At 36.9% G+C, this 22,063-nt stretch overlaps 1 protein-coding gene across 1 annotated transcript in view; it reads right to left on the minus strand.

The window, feature by feature from the left end:
* WDR27 (WD repeat domain 27) overlaps nt 1–22,063 on the minus strand; it is a 221,582-nt gene that overhangs the window by 143,050 nt on the left and 56,469 nt on the right. Inside the window, exons 22-23 of the mRNA XM_076335328.1 lie at nt 17,556–17,658; nt 3,188–3,286 (exon numbers count right to left, since the gene is read on the minus strand). Coding sequence (XP_076191443.1) covers nt 3,188–3,286; nt 17,556–17,658 — 202 coding nt within the window. The remainder of the gene's footprint in view (nt 1–3,187; nt 3,287–17,555; nt 17,659–22,063) is intronic.

Here is a 22,063-nt window from a genome sequence, read left to right on the forward strand (position 1 = left end):
GGGCTTTCTCTCTCTCGAAGCTACCTCTCAGTATATCAGTAGGGTGGTAGCAATGCATACTGATTTCAAAGTCATGATTCTGTCATGAAAAACTAACTTCCAGCACAGTATATTGGCTCAGAGCTTGGAGCTTCTTTTCTTCTTCTCTGCATTTTTTTTTTTTTAAAGCAGCTACCGATGAGGACAATAATATGCTAGAGTGTACTCAGATGGTTTTGCCACACACTGTTCACCCAGCTTGTACATAGACAAAACCAACACTCAACTACACAAAAGCCACCAAAAACCAGCAGATGACAATAGTGTCCCCATTTGCTTTTATCCTGCTTCAAAAACATTTCAGAGAGACATGATTTATTGTTCCCATATTTGGAAGATAAGATTCCCACACTATTTTAACTTAGATTGACTCAAATGTGTTACAGTTAATAGTTATAGTTATTACAGTTAAACACTATAATATCCCTTAATGTATATTCCCTAAAATAGATTGAAATTCAATTAATATTTTTGATAAGATAAACACTTCCTTACATAAGTTTTGAACAATGAGTGAAAATCAAGGAAGTGACAATGAGAAGCTAAACCAGAGAAATCATCTTGAAACTAAACCTAAGATAAATGCAAAGCTTCTATCTTATTCCTCTTCTCCAGCTTTCATAGCAACTATTTTATAAATCATTCAAGAGTACCATATCATGAAAGCAACAATGCCCCCCATCAGTAAAATCATTACTATTATACCCATCCAGGGTTTTTCCCTCTTTTCTGGAAGAACATTTATGCAAGTGAGAGTTATAATAACAGTTGGAACAAACTACCTCATGGACAGGTGCTGGGCAAGCAACCACTGAACTGGAGTGCTGTCAGTACACCTCACTCTTGGCTGGATCTTTCCACAGCAGAAAGCTTAGCCATAATGTTCGAATTTCATCAGCCACTTCCCTTTTTTCACCCCTTACTCCTTCCCCTGCCAGTGTTTCCCTTTGAATGCAATGGGGCTTTGTGCAGAGGTTATTCAGAACCCAATACAATTCTTAACTGTATTCATTCAGACTTTGGATGAAACAAGAGTAGCGTCAATTTTAAATCCCTAACTAGTGGTAGCTGTAGGTATAAAAATCTTCCAGTGCTGGAAACTCTGTCTGCCTAATACAAAGTCTTTCTTTCAAAGCATGGGATTACTCTTTTCTGATTCATTTGTGGTTTTCTTCTTTTCCACTCTACAAGCTTACCATTGCATTTTTTAGCTGCTTCTCCTAGTGCCTTCTCCTAGTGCCTTTGAATGTAACTTCATGCTAAATCCTATGTTGGAAAGCCCAGGTGATTATTTTCTTTTGGTTCTGCAACTCCCCCAAAAATACTTACTTAGAAAGCATTTCAGAGTGCTTATTATACAGAACGACTTGGTTAACAGAATTTACATTTCAGCTGTAATCCTTCAAAGAAGCAGTTTCTGCACATTCCTTGCTTTTTAGTAAAGTGTTCCTGATAACAACAGCTTCAAAATCTTCCCCCGGAACCATATCTATGGGAAAATTTGTAAGCTGGTTCAAATCCACAGCTCTTGCTTCTCAGGAAAGAGCTCTTCAAGAAAAGTGTTTCTGGTCCTTGAACATCAGATTTGGCTCTTAACCATAATACTAAATTGACTGTGTGATGTTTCATAAAGTTCAGTATTAAAGGCTTTGTGCCCCAAGGCACACTTTCAGAGTTAGACCAGTCTGGCTTGGATCCACAGCCAAAGTTTATTTCACACCGCTTATAGATTCTGCCCCTCTGATCAACAACTGATTTGCCTGAACTTAGTTACTTCGAAGTCTTGATTCATAGTATTATTGCAACTGAGCCTCTAAACTTCTAACAGTTAAACTCTAATAAGACATTTTCCACCAAAATGCATTCCAACAGCTGGACCACAGATCAGGATGCTGCAAGACTACAGTCAGCTCTATTCTTCAGTATATAACATCTTTTTTGCAGAACTGTGTTCAGTGCTAAAGCTGAAACTAGTCTTCATACAGGTGCAAAATTTAATAAACTATACCAATTTGGTTGAATATAGCATTGCTGAATCCAAAAAGCAGAAATACATAATGCTCACCACAAGATAGCAATTAACAATTTCTCAGTTCAGACAACATATACACAAGGAATAAAACTTCCAGAAATTCTAAAATCACAGAAATGATAGCATCTTTATTTACAAAGGGAAGGAGATATGTAAATATGGCAATACTCCCACATGTAAAGAAATTATACTTACTCCATAAATATTTTTTCGTAGTAGCAAGTACAGCCAGTGTTGAGGAGGTAGTGAAGTAAAGAGGAGCTACTGTGCACTTTTTTATATATATGGTGACCATTGTTGTCAATGGTCTACTTTCTACAGAAAGTAGAAAGCTTCTTTGCAGTTTCAATACATGAAAACAAAGAAGGTAAGCCTATAGGATTCGAAACAGCGTACAAAGAATTCACATGATAAACTAGCTGTAGGGAAGTTCTGGTTTCAAGATAAAACTTAGACAACAGACTCTTGTGTATATATTGCTGCACTATAATCAAACCATTACATTGAAATATAATGCTGTTAACACAGCATAGTATTAATGATCAGTAAAAAAATAGGAACTGTCATTGCCTAATGCCTAAATTCTTCAGAGTACTTTTTACCTATAAATATCTGAAAGGCTCAAAACACAACAGTAATAGTTTTTCAAAACATTGTGATAAAGCTATTTCACTATTTATTCTGACACAGCACATTTAAAATAACATTGCTTTTTAAATCTTTCAGGCCTTTGAGTAATCACGGCAGGCCTGAGCCCCTTCCAGTTTCCCTGCCCCTACTTATTCCTCTCTTAAATTCTCTGGATTAGGAGTAGTCTACTCAGGTTATTTGAGGTGGATGTACATTTTCCCAACATTCAGCAAGTACAGGTTTGCAATAGTTCCCATGCCAGAACTCTTCTTTGTAGGCAGTTAGTCAGAGCGTTTGTCTCTGTAGCATGCAACATTTTGCATGAGTTTATAATTGACACAATAACCACACTATAGTTGGAAGTAGATGAACAGCCTTACGGCTGCACAGCATATTGGCAGGTAAATAGAAGAGTAGTAAAAAGCAAGCTTACAGTGAAGATTTTACATATTTTAATTACAAAGAGGAAAAAAAGCAATGACTTACCTGTGGAGATGAGGGACTAAAAGTCACACTGATGACAGGTTCTGTGTGTCCCCCCAGTTTGTGTGAAAAAGTGCTTGAACACATTTCATATATGTAAGCCTAAAAAACAATGAGATTATATTTTCACTTTAAAGAAATATATCACTTTCCAGCAGTACTAAGTTATAGTATAGGAGGACTAAAGATTCAGCCTACAAAGAAGTTAGAAAATTTTCATAATAGCTAAACAGATATAAAAGTCATCCACATCTTAGAATTGATTTCTATAATTCAGGACAATTTAGCAAATGCTTATATTAACTCAAATGAAAAAAAAAATTAGAAAGAGTAATGCAATCTTTTCCCCTTAAATAACTAAACATTAGGTATATTTCAAGTAGGCAGGTAAAAAATGACCCTCTAAAAATATATTTTTAAGTGTATTCTTCAGAATTTAAACTCTTTCTTTTAAGTAGAAATATGTAGAACCTAAAACCTTGGTTTCTAAATTTGAAAACTCTTATGTTTGTTGCTATACTAAATAATTTTTTTCAGTTTCTACATAGGTCTTTGCAATTTTTAACTGAACAGCACAGAATTAAATAACAAATCAATAATATTATGAGTGATGCGGGTATCATCAATGAGAAAAAGCATACTGCCTGCCTTTGCTTCTCAAAGGAAAAAGGGAAAAGTGCTTTCCAAGGAGTGAATTAAATTTAGTAGCAAAATAATTATATTCTTATTGGTACAGCCTCAAATAATGAAAAAGTGCCAATGCAAAACTGCATTAAGAAACCAATCCAAAATTCAGTGAAAGTCATAGACATACTGATACTATGAAAACGGTTGGATTGTGATATTAAATTAGCATTATCTTACATAAACAAAACAGAAAATGTTTTAAAATACATCCTTTAGTATAGGTCCTCCACATAAGAAACACTTGTGAGTGTGACATGCAGGCCCATAGGATTGTTTTAGACTATGTGCTTTTAGACTATGCCTTTTACTTTACTTTACTTACTATAGTAAAAATAACAATTATTTGCAGGATACAGTCAGACAGTATTCATACACAAGGCATATCAGAAAAGACACATAACATGTAGAAAATATGCAGACTTATTTGGTACATTATAAATAAAATGTGTATCTTGAAAGAATAAATTGTAAAGCATGCAAAAGATAGTCAAAGATGCTAATCCAAACTTTACAGTTTCAGTAAAAATTTAAAATGTTTCATTGCCTTTACTAAATCTCTGCAGCTAAGACTATGAACACAGAATTCAGAGCACAGCCTAACATAAACCAAACCAAACTGTGCATAGGCACTATTACAACAATGTATTACTCTGTGACCTGTCTTAAGTTTTTTGTTGATAGTACCCTAAAATGAGTTTAATCATTCAGACCCAAGGCAGCTGACAGCAGACAGCAAACTGCTACAAGATATATGTCCCAAAAACTTGTGGACTGAATTGACAGTCTTCCCAATTTATGAAAAGATTCATGGACCAATGTAGGTCCTGAAAAACACTTAATGCCTCACTCAGAAAACAAATCTTACTGACCAACTCCAAAGATTCTCTAGTCCAAACTAGCACTGAAGAAACACTGGATAGTCCTCAGTGTCAAATATTCCATTCATGACCATACTCACTGAGAGGCAAACCAAGAGGCCAACTGTAAATCTACTTAATTGCATCCAGTTTATATACCTCACATATTCTGGATTCAGTCCAGGATATGGAATTAAAACCATCTACTGGCATAAATGAAGTGCCTAAAACCAGACAGAAACATAGGTATTCGTTTTTAACCTCTGGATCTTTTGTTGCATTACACACAGATATTGCCATACTAACTGGGAAAGTAGCAGAATCCCCAGTAATGTGTTAAAGTCACTGCATCCTTCTTACAAGCAAACACTTGTTAATTGGAAATTCTGCCTTAAAAAGTAAGACCCCTCCTCCCTACTTTTTAAACATCTCAGGAAGCTAGTCATAATAATGAGTATTTGATTGCTAGTAATATAAAAGCAGTAATTTTTTTTTGTCTTAAAACATATGGCCGTACCACAGCTACTGTGACTTATACTACTTAGGACATGATCAGTTCACAAGGGAACAGATAGGTCAGGGGAACCCAAACAAGATGAAAGTGATATAATGACACAAAAGAATGCATTCTGATGTATCTGTAGATGTGAAATTATTTTCTCTGGTGGAAAGTACAAGACCATAATTAGTAAATTCAGTCTGTGCACAGGACTATTCATGTTCTTGTTGTTTCCATACAGAAACGCCACAATTGCTATTTGTAAATACCTCCAGTTAGTCATAAGATTCCTCTTTATTGACATAAAATATTAAAAGGTAGTGTTTGTTATTTACTTCACACCTAAACAGATTACAGTTTTGCCGAGTAATTAGGCTTAAACAGAGAAGGTTTCAGAGTTCTAACGTAATAGTACCCTTCAAAATTTCCCTTATTTTATAGGGCTACATCCATCCGTTCTCCTCCTTCCATACTAGCTCTCCATTCTTCACTCTGATGATACTGTACCATGACTCAAATGGTATTAAAATTATCAGATGCTGACACCTGTGTGTTACCTCAGTACCTCTAACATTGTGCTCTCTTCTTCATAGCCAAGCTTTGTCACACTGTATATTACCTGGCCCTACTGTCCAGACTTCCCACAGGACTTCCTTCTGAGAGCAGTGTGTGCTAGCAATGACCTTTTTACTCCAGCAAGGATGAGGTGTAAAGACTGCAGTCAGGTTGTACATCACCACTACCACCACCACAGCGCCAGGGCAGACTACAGCAGTCATGCTCACATAATTAATGGGAATCTGCAAGCCTCAAGGAAATGAGAGATGAGATGCTGTAGAAGTCCATATTCCAGGGGGACTCCAGAAAGGAAAGGAATATGCTGAGTGAGAGGAGAGCAAGAAGCATTACAAGCTGCGCTGCAGTCTCCAGAACAGGATGCTCCTCTGCATCTAACTGACTGAAGAGAGTATTCGTGAAAACAGAGAAATCATTCTTACCAAACAGCCCCCCAAAATCCTGTGGACCTCTTGTCAAAATGGTTCAATAGTATCACAATACTCAGTAATGCCATGACACTTTTTAGATGTTTGTATCATGAAAGATTCAAATCGTATTCCTCACAGCTATTGTACACAAGTCCATCCCCTTTGGAACTGTGGGAATGACCAAAACAGGACAAATACGTCATGTTTCTTAACACACTACAGAACTTTGTTAGATACAAGAACTTAAACAAAATAGAACTGAATGAGGAAAATACTGGAGAGAATAAAATCAACTCTAAAATTCAGGTGTTTGGTATATAGCATAGGTCCTCTGGACTCCACACAACTGACACATGGGGAGCTAGTAAAATAGATTTACGAAACTCCTATTGCAAGCAATTATTTCCCTTCACAAGCTAATTAGTCTGCAATTGCAAGTTTTTGGATGCCTGCATCAGCTCTTCTGCATATACTAAGACCAGTCTTTGGCAGAGAGGTACAGGCAGCAGACAGGACTATGTTTTCTATCACTCACCATCTTTTCTCTTTCTGACCTCAAATTGCCTTACTGTCACTTTTCCTCCTCAAGCCTACTCTCCTCCCTCCCTTTCATGGAAGTAGGCACAAAGAAGAGGCAAAGTCAAGGACAGCAAGAGTCAAGACCACAAAATGCTCTGAATCACAGATTTACAATGCCTTCCAATAATTTCTGAGCCAAGAAGAAACATGGCTCCATGTTTTAACCAAGAGAACATATCACAGAGAGAGATGGTTAGTGAAGCTGAAAATTTTCCATCATAATCTAGTGGTTTACAGAACTTTGCCAAACTTATCCAATAAAAATTAGTTTCCATTCCAGGTTCTCAGTTTAATTTGGGGAGGAGAACATTCATTTTTGGCTTAATCTCTATGTCCCAATTCCTCTCTGTAAAATAGGTGTGATAATATTCCACTGTTTTTTTTAAGACAAATCCAATGTTTGTGAAACCCAGTTATTCTAGTAATTTATGCTCTTCCACACAGTTCCTAAATCAACCATTTGGCTCATACCTTTCTTTCAAAAAAAGCTATGAAGCAGTTGTGCAACTTCAGTAGAATCTAGCAAGTGCGTATTCGGTTGTCTAAAAAGAGATGTTAGTTAATCACACTTCTCAACCTAAAAAGCATTCAAACTCTTACCTCTCACCTTTCAAGAAATGCTTCTAAGCCCTGAGCTAGAGGTTAGGCTGGGATGCAGTGCTCTTCTGAATCGTCACATTGTGTAACAAGATTCACTGGGTCAGAGAAAAGTAATGACAAGCAAATACAGATAGAACCCCACCTGTAGCTAACCACTGAAGCATTCATCAGCATGGGAAAGACCTTTACTCTTATCTTTACTACAGAGACTACTTTTGTATTGAACATCTGCTAGACAAAACATACAGAACATGGCTGGGAACACAACTTTCCCACTCTGCTTCATTCCTACAATTCTATCCTAACAGAACTACTATTAAGCTTCTTTCTGATAATGTATTTCTAGCCCTATAAATCTTAAATATATAGGTGTGGTGGTTCAGCTTCAACAGAAAAAGTGGCAGAGTCCCCAACTACATCCCAGAATAGTTCATTATGTTGTGGTAGCTATCATCTTCTCTTCCAATAACTGTGCTTTTAAGAAAAGTAATAACAAATATTTTAAATCAGAGTAATTTTGACATGTAACACAATAAAATGTGATTAAAAGAAAAACATCACCATGAAAAAAGTGTATAAAAACAGCTTCCGTTTAAGTAATTCTAGTCACAGATATTTAAGCTAGCCAGTGATAGTCTAAATTCTGAGGAAAAAAGTTAACTTGGTGCAAGATTGAAAATAAACTTTTCAGTAAATTTATTTTTAACTTCAATAGTGAAAAAAAAAAAAACAACCAACCCCCCAAAAAAACAAAGAAAATTGTATTTTAACAGAAATTACACTCAGGTATTCATAAGAAGTGGAATAACTCCAGTATAAACATTCTCTTACTATAGTCTGCCATCATTCTAGTTTTACTATATTTCTGATGTCATTCAAATTGTTTTTCTATTCTATACTTACTAGATTTTTTTTAGCATATTCTTCTCTACAGAAAAAAAAGAACAGTAAGTGAATCAAGTAAGAGGAAGAACAGATTTTCAGCAAACCAAATGTTATAAAAAAGAAAGCAAAACAGTCTAGGAAGTACTCAGCAATACCCAAAATGCATATGTGCATATAATCTGTTATAGACTTTAGCCAAAGTCAATCCCTTTTTTTTATATTAAGACCAATTTCTTGTAATAAAAATACTGATTCAGTAGATATTGGTATTTCCTTTCCATTTCTGTCCAAGGGTCAGCCAAAAGTAAAAATCATTTACCTGTACCAACAGCTTCCAAACAAGTTTCCTGCACCCATAACCACATACTTACTTGTGTTTCCTTTCACTTGAAGTCTGAAGAAAATTTGGAGTCGTCAGTTTTCATTAACCCACAGTGTGAGAGTGTATTTAGCGCTTTATATGTCTATACAAACTTGTGCTTTCTTCTTTAAATTTGTAGCAAGAGACGGGGAAGAAGGGTGATGGTCCCTCCTTGAGGGGAAGAATTTGTATCCAAATGGAAAACTACTTAATTCTACTGCACTGGTAGAGAGAGTGTGCTAAATAAATTGACTCTTTATCTGCAATTTCACTGTAAATTCTTTCCTCTGTTTTCTTATATTCTGTCTTCAAAGCAAGTTTGTCCCCATCTGTTCCCACTGCCCCTTAGTCCAATCCATGGCCATATGCATTTGAGTCAAACTACTTACATTCCTACCCCTTCTGGGAAGGGAAAGAGGGAGAAGCAAATCAGAAAGAGAAACACTGAAAGCGCAACAGAAAAATTCTCCTTGTTATCAGGTCTTGCACAAGGACCAGAAAAGCAACGCCAGTTTCAAGAAAAACCCTTTGTAGCTGCTGTGGCTTTAAACTGGAGCACATATTTTACAAACAGATCACAGAAAAAAAAAAAAAAAAGAAAGAAAAAAAAAAGACACTGGTATCTAAGATACCTTATTTGACCTTACACAAGTAGAGACTTTTTCTTCAGAAGTTTTGCATGGATTGGCCAAAGTCATCCCTTTCCTGCAATTATTTTTGCTAACATTTCAAATGAGCTACAGAAGATGGAAGTGTTAAAGCCTCTTGATAGAAAAATAAATAATCTTACTTACACTTTTATGAAAGACATCTGGATTTATTGATAAGGCATTAGTCTCCATTTGCCTCCATAAGTGCCATCAAACCTGATGCACACCGCCACACTACATGATATAATTGTTTGGCTTGCACTCCACCAGCCCCTGTTTACACTGGGGCACATCTCCCACTAAACCATGCATTTTTCCTCAATCTCAAGCTGAAAAAGCACCTGAACTACTTATACTAAAATGAAAAATAACAATCAGCCTGAAGCAGACACCCAGCATGGAAAGTTTCAGCCCAAAATGTTCTCAATTATAAGCAACTGAAAACAGAATTATAGTGGAAAGTGTTAGACTACCTTAACTATAGGCATCAGTGCCAAATCCACACATAATAAAACAGATTTCACAAGTATCCTAAGCACTGATTAACGCTCTTCAGTCCTGAGATATCTTATACACTTGCCACATGGTAGCATGGAAAGTCTATTCAAGCCTGTCACCAAAACATTGAGTACAATATGCCTTCTCAGAGTCCCTTCCCCTTCTAATGCCACCTATGGAGGCTGTCTTTCTGGTAGTCACAGGAAATTGCCCATACAGTAAGATCCCAGTTTCCATCTGAGTTCCTTCGACATAACTACCAAAGGAGTAACAGTGAAAATTCATAATGCTCTTTATTATTAAAATAGTGAATATTATCAAGATCAGTCATCTTTCAAGATGCAGGGGATACTTTTCAAATATTCAAATGCTGACAGTTATAGCTAACACACTTTGAATTTTCCTCACTAAAAGGATTATATAAACAGATCTAAACCATATCTCAGATTTGCCTCTGTAAGCCACCCTTCTTAGAAGCTTCCAATTTATATTTTTCCTGATTTTAGTTTCTATTTCTTTAGCCAATTTCAAAGCCTCGCGTATGTGACTGGGTTTTTTTGTCTGCCTGTGGAATATATGTAGCACCAAACACTGCTGTATTTAGGTTGCTTTTACTTTTATAACATACTTAGGTTTGGCAGAGTGCAGAATTATTACTTGAAGATTTTGTTCTAAGAAAATTTAGCTCACCTCTCATTATGAAGCAGCATGGTTGGATCACACCCACTCTGGAAGTCGCTCTTTTCTGACTGCTGCTAAGACTCTCCTGTATCAGCTGTACCAATAATTGCATTCCCTGTTTGTGTACTGGTGTTGGCTGTTTGACAGAAATACTGCAAGATTCAGATGATGCAGAGGATCTTCATTCAGATGTTTAGGCATAACAGGGAATTTCATTAGCTTTACAAAGGATTACCCCGTCTTAAATTTGCAAGCACAATGCAATCAACTAGTAGGATTATAGGCATATGTACCAATGATACACAAAATTCAACTGCTTTTCAGAGTTGTGTAGACTAAGAGGTATACATATAGAAAACACAAGCCCTGTGGATATGAATCTATACATATCCACTTTTAGCACCTCGCTGCTGCATGCATACAAAAATGAACCTTGGGTATTCATATCTACTTTGATTTCCTCCTTTGCCTACATTTGAATCTGGGGTATTTTCTCTAAAATTATTTTTCTTTAGCAAAAAGGCTAATTTCTCATACTTCCACCCAGCTCTCAGAAGTATTACCAAACTTAAAGGTTAACACAGTAACACACTGCAGCCTCATAAAGTTCAGTTTGACAGGCCACTAGAAAAGAGATGTTCTGTAGTAGTTAAGTAAGCACATGTCTATAGCCAGCAGAAAATCCTCCACTAGTCTCAACTACCAGTCTGGTTTTACAGTGGTCAGGTCTGAGGTGTGCAGGCATAGATAAAGCAATAGCCTGAACTGACCAAGAAGCAAACAAGAGCAGCTAATGTGCTCATGCTCACACAATTCCACGGTTCTTAAAACAATCTACCAAGGCTAAGATTTTCAATCATCTTCAAAGATATACCCAAAAAGACAGCAAAGTAACAGCAGACTGTAAGGTCATGTCTGTATTAACAAGAAAGCAATATTTATCTCTTCCCTCCTAGGATAATAGGCCTAAAAGTCAACCACACTACCAAAGAATCCAAGAAACTGAGGTTCAAGAGTAACACAAAGTTGTGTTCTTCTTTGGAAAGGGATAGACTTTCTCCAGCAGTAGCTGGCAGTCCCTGGTAGTCGCAGTCCCTGTCATTCATTCTCTGCCATGGATTTCCTCCTGCCAAGCAATGTCAGTGCTGTTTTTTCCACAGTAAACATTACTAATGTTATTTTCTCCAGATGTTTTCTCTTAAAGCCTATCTTAGTTAAACAGTATGGACATATAAAATAAAACCTGAGCAACGTATAATTGGGATACCAATGACACTGAAAACCAAAATACCCCAGATAATCCCTACCACTGCTTCATATAATACATTCTGTTCTGCAAGCCCTCTGGTACGAAGTGTAGACCAAGACGATAAATACTAGACAACACCACTATCAGACATTTCTAAAAGTAATATTCCAGTAAAGAAAATATCGTCCTATTTTTCCAAAGCCAGTATTAAAGTCAACACTACAGCATATTCTATTGTATCAAAGATACCTAATTTAAACATCAGTGATACCTCCAAGATACACTCCCAAGAGATAATGAACTAAACATTCTGAACTATTAGCATGTCCCATCTCCTCCATTTACATACATCCATACCAGAATATCTTTCTCATCCCCCTGCCTCTTCCCTCATCTGTAGTCTTTTATCTTCCATTCATTAGTACCTAAAAAATTTTAGTGAAATTATGGTCTCAAAGGGAGAACAGACAACCACATAATTTTATCATTCACATTTTGGTGTTCTTGGGGTGGTTTTCTCTTTGCTGTCTAGACCATTTTATGCAATTTTGTACCTAATCAGATGTAATTTTTAAGCTTATCACACCACAGACACACAAGGGTGGAAGCATTTCATATAAATAAGATCAGAGTAACTGACTGCAGTGATAACAAATTGAGATAGGCCTCATCTAAATTCTTCTTTTAAAGAGAAAAGGACAGAAGAAAGTTACCATTGCTAATCTCCACTTTATAAATTAGAATTGAGCCACAGAAAGACTAATATGACTAATAATGTATTTATGGTAGTCAAGAAATAGATCATAAACTCCTATGGCAATGATTACATTGGGAAGTAGTGCAGCACAAGAGAATCATAGAATCATAGAATCATTAAGGTTGGAAAAGACCTCTAAGATCATTGAGTCCAACCATCGACCCAACACCACCATGCCCACTAAACCATGTCCCTAAGTGCCTCATCTACACGTCTTCTAAATACTTCCAGGGATGGGGACTCAACCACTTCCCTGGGCAGCCTGTTCCAATGTTTAACCACTCTTTCAGTAAAGACATTTTTCCTCATGTCCAACTTGAGGCCATTTCCTCTCGTCCTATCGCTTGTTACTTGGGAAAAGAGACCGACACCCACCTCGCTACAACCTCCTTTCAGGTAGTTGTAGAGAGCGATGAGGTCTCCCCTCAGCCTCCTTTTCTCTAGGCTAAACAACCCCAGTTCCCTCAGCCGCTCCTCATAAGACTTGTTCTCCAGACCCTTCACCAGCCTCGTTGCCCTTCTCTGGACACGCTCCAGCACCTCAATGTCCTTCTTGTAGTGAGGGGCCCAAAACTGAACACAGTATTCGAGGTGCAGCCTCACCAGTGCCGAGTACAGGGGCACGATCACTTCCCTCCTCCTGCTGGCCACACTATTTCTGATACAGGCCAGGATGCCATTGGCCTTCTTGGCCACCAAGAGGAGCAGATGTACAGAACAAAACAGAGCTGGCAACCCAACCTCCAAATGTATTTGGTGCTTTACTTTGATCTATCTTATCTCTGATTCTGTGGACTGAACATCATTAGCATATAGAGAGCATTCAATTTGCTCAAGGAGTTGCCCTCCCACTTCAGCCTCACCTGAAAGGAATTGATCTGCATGATCCAAGACCACTCTGTGATACAAATCAAAGCACAGTAAATGGGGAGGACTGGGAGACGTGCTTCAAGAAGGGGTGTGCATACTCCTTATCTAAACTAAAAAGCAGATGCTCATTCTGTGCCAGTGCACTGCAATTCATACACTAGAGAAAATAAGGGGAAAAACTTTAAAAATTTAAACTACTTCAAATTATAGAGCTCCTTTCAGTATGGCTTCTCAAAGCCAAAATATATGTGGCCAAGTAAAGTAGATGACAAGTTTAACAGTCGAGTGACAAGACAAGAAATAATATTTTTAAAGTTATCCATCTTGATGTAAGAATAGATAAAAATAAAACTAAGAGTTCTGTTATATAATACATATTTTTCTTGTCCTTATCAAAGTTATTAGTCTAATCCAATAGGGAAAGTCATAAAGATATTATGTGATTTGAGACAGTGAATTTTACAACTAAATAAATATGTGGTAGCAAAACATTAAAGTACATTGCTCAGTAGGACTGACATTCTATTTGGAATATCAACCTCTGTAACTATTTAAAACTACGATGCCAACTATAAACAAATTCTACAGTTTGTGTTATGCCAGAGGCAGAATCTTGTATCTGAAAACAACTGCCTGCAAGCACTATCAGGTCCAGGTTTACATCCAGCCACCACTCACAGGTTTGCAGAATTCTTTGGATATGCCCCCTGACCAGTATGTTTCCAGCATCACTTGCATAATGGGAATTTACTCTAAAACCAGTTTTGCACAAACGTTAACATTCAGGGATTAACAAGTGGTTAGTACACTGGTGTTATGTATAAGCATCAAATTGACTTATCCTGTCTCCTGTTACTCCTTTCAGTGTTGATGCCCTCTGGAGAAGAAGAAACAATCTTCCTACCCTCTCTAGCTTTGGTGCCTTCACAGTTGGAAGGCATAAATTTAATCCTGGATTTAGAATGTGTTTCAAAGACAATGATGTAGGCAAAATCCTATACATTGATGAAAAGCATAAATAAAATGGAAGACAACTTCATACATTACCCATGTATTTTTGTTATTGATGTAGCAATCTGTTATGCTGAAAAACTTCTGGGTTTGCAACATGGGTCAGTTAGCGTGAACTGTGAGCCCAGGCTTTGAGATTTGACGTGGACACAGAGTTTTATGTTAGCAAATTCCATTTCAGAATTAGGGTCAAAATGTGCCCCTTAAAGTCTACAGTTCAAAGACAGCTAGAAAGAATGAATGTGAAAACAATTAAAGAGCCAAATCTTTATTTCTGCATTCCCTACTCCATTTCTGGAAACTTGGAATTTATTCAGAGAGCCCTAAGGTCTTCAAAGACAAAAATGAAGAGCCTAATTAGACATGAAGTAAAACAGCTAACTAGAACTACATGGAGCACAGGAGAAGATTAGCTATTTCTATTTTAAAAAGTTGCATTTCACATTCTCCAGATATTTTTGTCCTTTTAGACTAAGTTTTCTCTGGTCAACAAATGTTTAGATAAACATTTTTGTACAGAGCCCGGGAAAATGGAAATCTAAACCAAATTAGAGTATTTGGCCAACATCCTTAATACTATTGTCGGATAGTCAGAAACCTCAAACTGCCCACTTGTAAAATGGTTAGAAATTAAAATATTATGTGTATTCAGTTAAGGAAAAGTCAACCCATGTCACTTGTAACTTGAGGCTACTTAAGATGAAGAGAAGATCTGATATTAGAAATGTTAACTTTCTACATTTTCTAATCACAATGAATTATGGTAAGGATAATCACAGTTCAAAACCAGGATACTGTGGGTACCTACAGTAGACAGTAGACTGTCAGGTCCTACACAGGTCTTGACAAAGGTTCTCTTAAAGAAGTTGGAGTAATCAGTTAGAGGATCACTTTCAACCCATGACTTACAGTATGTTCAAATCTCATACTAACACACACAAAAGCAGTTCAAATAAAAACAAGTGGCTACTTCAGCCACACAGAAGCTATACCAAGCTGTTCTCGTATAAAATAGGTCATATACTTCGTAAGCAGAGAAAAAAGCAGACAGAATTTGCATCTCTTTGTTTACAATTACATATTTTGGTTTTCTGATTCTATGCCCTGTCGGAATAGGGGTTTGATTTTGCTATTAATCAATGCAGCCCACATATTCCTCTCTGTCAAACACTTCAGATATTGTGAAATATAAAAGGCAGTTTAAGATTAATGTCTCTCAACTATATTCCAATTCTGCCTCTTTTAGCTTTAAAATCAATCATATTTGTTAACCACAGGGCGCAAGCATTGCACTTGATAAGTTAAACTCTAAGATATTTGAAGATGCAGTTGCTGGTCAGTGAAAGTTACATAACTTATTTCCAGAATGCATTATTTCAAGCTAACACTTTGTATCCACACTGCTGAATTTTTATGCAGCTTTTTGAATTCCAGTGGACATCACTCATAGAATACAATCTGCAAAAATATGTGGCTTCGTGATACTCTTAAAACTGCTCCAGTTGCACATCAGTCCATCTGTCAGGATGTGATTAGTTTAAGAATATGAATGGACTATTCAGTGCCATGTTCAATTTTCTTTTTCAAAAGGAAACACAAAAGTATATCCAGCCTCAACATTTCAAAGAGAAGCCTCCTAAAAATGCCCCAAAACTGTATTTTGTCCTAACAGTACAGTTGTAGCAAGAGTCCAACACTTGACTCAGTTTTCCTGAGGGGACAACAACAAGAACAATGAGAGTTGTCTACAGATATACAATGCAAATTATGCAAAATTCCAACACAGGAGCCACACTAAAAAGTATTGATTGTCACTGTGCCCACCAGGGCCCACGTGCCAACTGGAGCAGGATGCAGTCCAGCTATTCAGCTTCCTATGACGAGCAGCCATGTGCCAAGAATTTGGAGTAAGGGCAAAATCATGCTCTATGACTTTCTTTTCTTGTATCAGCAGTAATTCCAAACAATAGCCTTAATGCAAAAGAGAAGACAAAAGGTCTTGTCACTGTACCTCTTTTTATACTATTCAAAATCAACCTTAATTAGTAATCTCGACTAAATATATTTATTTCATATACGTCATGAGCTGAGATCAATATTAGATGCCTTTTGTTTCACAGACAAAGGAAAAAGCCTTTCTTTTGTATTGCAAACCACATTTTGAAATGCAAATTACCAGAAACTTGAAAAATATATTTTATCGTGGAAATGTCAAGAACACATTAGCTATTGCCAAACCTCCAGCAATCTACCAATAAAATCTCTAACCTTTACACGATTGGAGCCAGTATTTCAAAACTAGCCACAACAGTAAATTCCTCTTGTTCTGAATTTGAAGTTGACCAGAAACCCTGTGTCGTATTCCTGATGAGTCACCTAGAAGGACCTAGAAGAAAGCTAAACAGCTTTCCTACCCAGCTGTTTGAAAGGATGTGTTTACAATGAACCCAATCCCCAGCCCAGTTTCAAAGGCCTATACTACAAGCTAGCAATCATCTATCTCATAGCAAACACCAAGAGAAACATGGTGCCAACAATGCAGGACTTACTGAATTAAAATTAGGTGCATACTCAAAAAGGTAGTAATACACTTTTACTCAGGACTCTTTGCTAAGTGTAATAATTTAAATACAGTTGACATTGAATGAGAAGAAAACCTGTCTGGGGAAGAAACACACACAATCAAAGTTACACCATGAATTATGAAAAGTTCTAATTACAGTTGAATGACTTTTCATTTTGTATTCAGCTGACCGATTCATAAGAAACCAGTAATGAAAGATTCATCACCCTGCATCTGGGAGCTTAAGTAAATAAATGTGTAGTTGCTACATAGTTCCTAGTGGTCAGATAAGTACACACTACGTAAAGCTGTGCTACAGGGGATACCATTCTTCTCGTCTTCGATGGCATGTGACAATTCAGAGTCAAGCACTATGAAAACTTTTAGAAACAAGCTTTTAACAATTACTTTGATCAGTAAGATTTGGTTGGTCAGGGACTTTTCAGGCAAAATAAAGAACATATAGATCAGGAATCATATGTAAAACTGCTACATATAAATGAAGTATATGAAAGTATAATAGACCTCAGTTTTGCACATTAAGCTGAATCCTAGAAACATGCATAAAAAGACTACTCTGTGTACAATATGAGTAGCTCCTATAGTTTAGGAAGAAAATAAGCAAAAACATTACTTACACATTTGTCCTCTGATCCACTGGCTATAAACCGTCCACAAGGAGATACTGCAATTCCACATGGATAGCAGCGGCTACTGTGCCCTTCAAAACGACGTTCACACCTTCAGAGAAATTTCAGTCTTATTAACACCAACTAAAAACTAGCTCTTTTACTGCTATTTTCATGAAATCCTGCTGAAGTCTCATCCATTTTTCTTAGTCTACAAATTTACTAAGGCAAATCCACAAATTAAGTTTTAAATATCTCTGCAGCAGGATTTTGACAAAACTGAAAGACATTAAAGAATACTAACGACTAAAAATAGAATGAACACACAAAACTACCCCAGGACAATGCCCAAAACCATGCTTTGGCCTTGTTTAGTTTACAAAGATAGAAACATCATTAGCATTTAGAAATGAGGAGCTGTGATGCCTACCATTAAGCTACCCCTAGTTAGCCATCTCAGAAGGGAAAGCCAAACTCCCCTGCTTCAAGGGGAGGGTGTTGTGAAAGCCAGTCTGCTCTGTGAAACTCTAGAAATGTCTCTCAATTCATTTATATCAAATGAAGATCCAGTATGTGGAATCATAATATAAATAATTATTGTTTGCTTTTCTTATACCCAAATCTGGATATTTAATCTGTGTTGCTCTATTTACATTCCCACTCCATGCACTAATTTATTGTATCTTGTAAATTCAAGAAAGGCAATACCCAAATGGCATTCCAAACTCATAAATCTAGCTATCTACCCTACAATTGTAGAGAACTTCTTACCTATCTGTGTTAATACAGTCTAAAGGAAGGAATGCATTTAAATTTAATGCAAGGAATTAATTTCCTACTTTTCACATTAATATTGTTAGGTAGCATTGTGGAGTATGTTTTTGATAGCTGAGCACACTTGGCCCATTTAAAAATAATAATGTTTTTAATGACATGAAGATTAATATCCATCTAAAAAAAATCCATGGTTGTAAAGAACTGTGATAGCTTCATAGTCACTACAAAACTAAGGAAAAAAGTAGTATTTAGAGTTGCTTCAATGTTAAAAGACAATTTAATGTAAGTTTCAACCCCAGTCAGAATTATCATTTACATATGTATACCTCATTTCAGAGCTTTATTTTTATAGCCACGAGGTATCATTTCAAAACAGACTTATAATAATCTGTATTCTTGTTTTGCCTTTATAATGAATGCTATCAACCTGTCCTTCTCCTTACAAAACAAATTAATATACTTCACCATAATACAGCTGTCACACATTCTTTTTTTTTTATGTATGCTAGGTCCAGGAACAAATTTGAAAGAGTAACATCTCCTGCCAACACCTGTGATATACACTTTTTCCTGGCCAGTGAAATCACAGACGCTGTGTTAATTCGATTGACTGGACCCATGTGCAGAAATCTCTAAATTTTTATACCACGTTGTTCTGTTTTAGACAGGCATGTATGAGTAAGAATGCACTGAATGCCAAGTTGATTTCGCTCACCCAGGTGAAACAGGCATACTTAAATAAAAACATTGCTTTGTGACTGATCAAATAGCTATCATTTAGTAAGGCATAAAAATACACTTTTGAATGCATGAAAATACATCTTTTTACAGAGCCTAACTCTGAACTTTCGTAGAGAGTATATATTTGGCTGAATTTCTGTATAACAAAACTACTGATATCAATAGACATTTTGAGTATACAGTAACCAGACCTTTCACCTCAGGCTAGTTCTACCCTAAAACTGTTGTAAATAACCCAATTTAAGAGAACACTACAGTTCAAAGAGAAGTAACTTATAAAGACAGTCAATTGCTGTGACTAAGATGTAAAAATATTCTTCAACTTCAGTCTGAACATAGCTCTTGCATGAATATTCAGAGACTTTCAATGCCAATGGCCACATTTGGGCCATTGAATAACCTGCCTCTATCAAGCTCCCTATTGACAGTAAAGGATAATACTAGCTACCTCAGTCTCCGCTCAAATGCAGCATTCTAATATATATAACTCCAAAGGTTAGGTAATGGAGGACAAGTCACAGAATACATATTTTATTTATACTTTCAAAGAACTTTACTTTTTGGAAGGTAACTTAAAAGAAAACTTAAAGCGTAGCACATTCTTCCCATACCACAGCTTTCACAGAATCATATGATTGAGGTTGGAAGGCACCTCTGGAGGTCATCTTGTCCAACTTCCCTGCTCACCTAGAAGTCAGTTGCCAAGGACTGTGTCCGGATGGCTTTTGAGTATCTCCAAGGTGTGAAACTCCACAATCTCACTGGGCAACCTGTGCCAGTGCTCAGTCACTGGAAATGGTTTCCAGATTTAGTTGTTCCATCACCTTCCCAGGGATCAAGGAGAGGCTGACCAGTCTGTAGTTCCCTGGGATTTCCTTCTTGCCCTTTTTGAAGATAGGAGTGACATTTTCTTTCCTTCAGTCCTCAGACACCTCTCCTGATCACCATGATCTTTCGAAGATAATTGAGAGCAGCCTCACAATGACATCAGCCATCAATGAGCTGAAGGCAGGCTTTAAAGAAGACAGAGCTAGGCTCTTTTCCGTGGTGCTCAGTGACAGGACAAGAGGCAATGGGCAAAAACTGAAATACAGGAGGCTCTGTCTGAACATCAGGAAACACTTTTTTACTGTGAGGGTGACTGAGCATTGGCACAGGTTGCCCAGAGATGTTGTAGAATCTCCCTTCTTGAAGATATTCAAAAGCCATCTAGACATGGTCCTGGACAACCAGCTGTAGGTGACCCTGCTTGAGCAAGGGAGTTGGACAAAGTGACCTCCAAAGGTACCTTCCAACTGCAATCATTATGTGATTCTGTGGTTAAGCAGCAAAGACATTATTGTAACTTTGGGCAAGTTTTTCCTTCAAATATCTTAGACAGCCAGAAATAAAAATGAAGCATGATGTGTTTCATCTGTCTACTGTTCCCCTTCATGGTCAGATGTGGCATTGCAAGATTTTGCCCTCAGTTAAGCTCCTACCAAACTTTATTCATTGTGTAGAGTAGATGTCTCCCACAACTCAGCCTCAATCATGTCTCTGCCAGAGTCCCAGTTGCATTGTTTGTGAATTTCAGAGTTCCCCCAAAAATACAGTCTCTCTCAGTGCCTTTTCTCATTTTCACATAGGGACAATGTTTGTAGAAATGTTTGAAGAAAAAGTTTCTTTTTAATCATATACTTGTAAGATACAACGGCATCCCGTGAAAGAAATTTCCTCATAAGAAAAATAAACAAAATTCATATATCCTCTGTCCTTCCTGAATATGCCTTCAGGACCACCATTATTCCTTAAGTAGAGCACTGGCCATCAGGAGTAGTTCTCAGTGTTTAAGACCTCGTTCTCAGGGCCTGTAAAAGCTAACTTCCTCAATGAGGTGTTTCTTTTTCACAGAAGAGTCTCCTAATAAATCACTGCAAATAACTTCCTTTCAAAAGAATTTGACTCCTCTGCATCTGTGACCAATAACTCAATTACTCCACCTATAAATGGATGCATAAGAACTAACATGATTCCAAGGCTTTCACTGATCTTCTCTCTGCTATACCACAGCAATATAAAGCAATGTCTGAGTCATAGGACAGTGCCACTTTTCCTTGTGCTAGTATGGCCACAGTAATAACTAACATCCTGGATTCTATTTTCTTAATTGTTTTCCTGTTCAACTTTTCCATTATAATCAGGCTGTATGTTCTACTACAAGTATAGCTACTTCCCCACCCCCTCAAAATCCTGTTTTAAAAAGACATTTAAAAAAACTGATTCCAATTAAACTTTCCACAGAATCCAGTAGAAACTTTGTTATGCAATCTATTAACTCCAGATATCTCCAGGTATCACAGAAATGGAAAAAAGTGGATAAAAAATCCTAGAATAAATAGATAGATATAATGTGTATAATTTTAGCTTATTCTAGGAGTTCTCTTATTTCAGGCTTTTTTTTTCCCCTGTTCTTTTTTAAGTAGCAACAGGTGGTGATCAAACTTATTTTGGATATTGCAAGCTTTACGTGGCCAGCTGGCATGCTGTCCAGCCTCCTAAGAATGCTTTTCTGGTCAGAGCTTTTCAGGGGTTACCATGACAAACATCTGGTAATTGCATGGGACAGCAAACAGCCAAGTTTTCCCTATGTTCTCCATTGTACAGCTTTTAGTCTACATTCCAAAATATGTATCTTTTTATGTCACAAACAACTTGCAGAATATTAGGAAAAAATGTAACATGTTTTCTGTCTTTGTAAGAGAAAGATACCAGAATGGTGTATGTCTTTATAAATCAGGGAATACTCTCATAAATAAGTCTATTTCATTCTACTTGCTGCATTAAAAAAAATATCTTGACTGCAAACCAAAGTTTTCTTTTTTTTAACCACTTTTCCTTGTATTCTATTACTTTGTCCCAGTGCTCTGGTATTTGTTCAGAGACCCTTCAGTACCAGCAGATCCACTGAGGCTCTACAAAATCCGAGTATAACTTGACAGTAGTAGTAGCTACCTTAG

The sequence above is a fragment of the Aptenodytes patagonicus genome, chromosome 3, assembly GCF_965638725.1.
Source record: "Aptenodytes patagonicus chromosome 3, bAptPat1.pri.cur, whole genome shotgun sequence".
Classification (NCBI taxonomy): domain Eukaryota; kingdom Metazoa; phylum Chordata; class Aves; order Sphenisciformes; family Spheniscidae; genus Aptenodytes; species Aptenodytes patagonicus.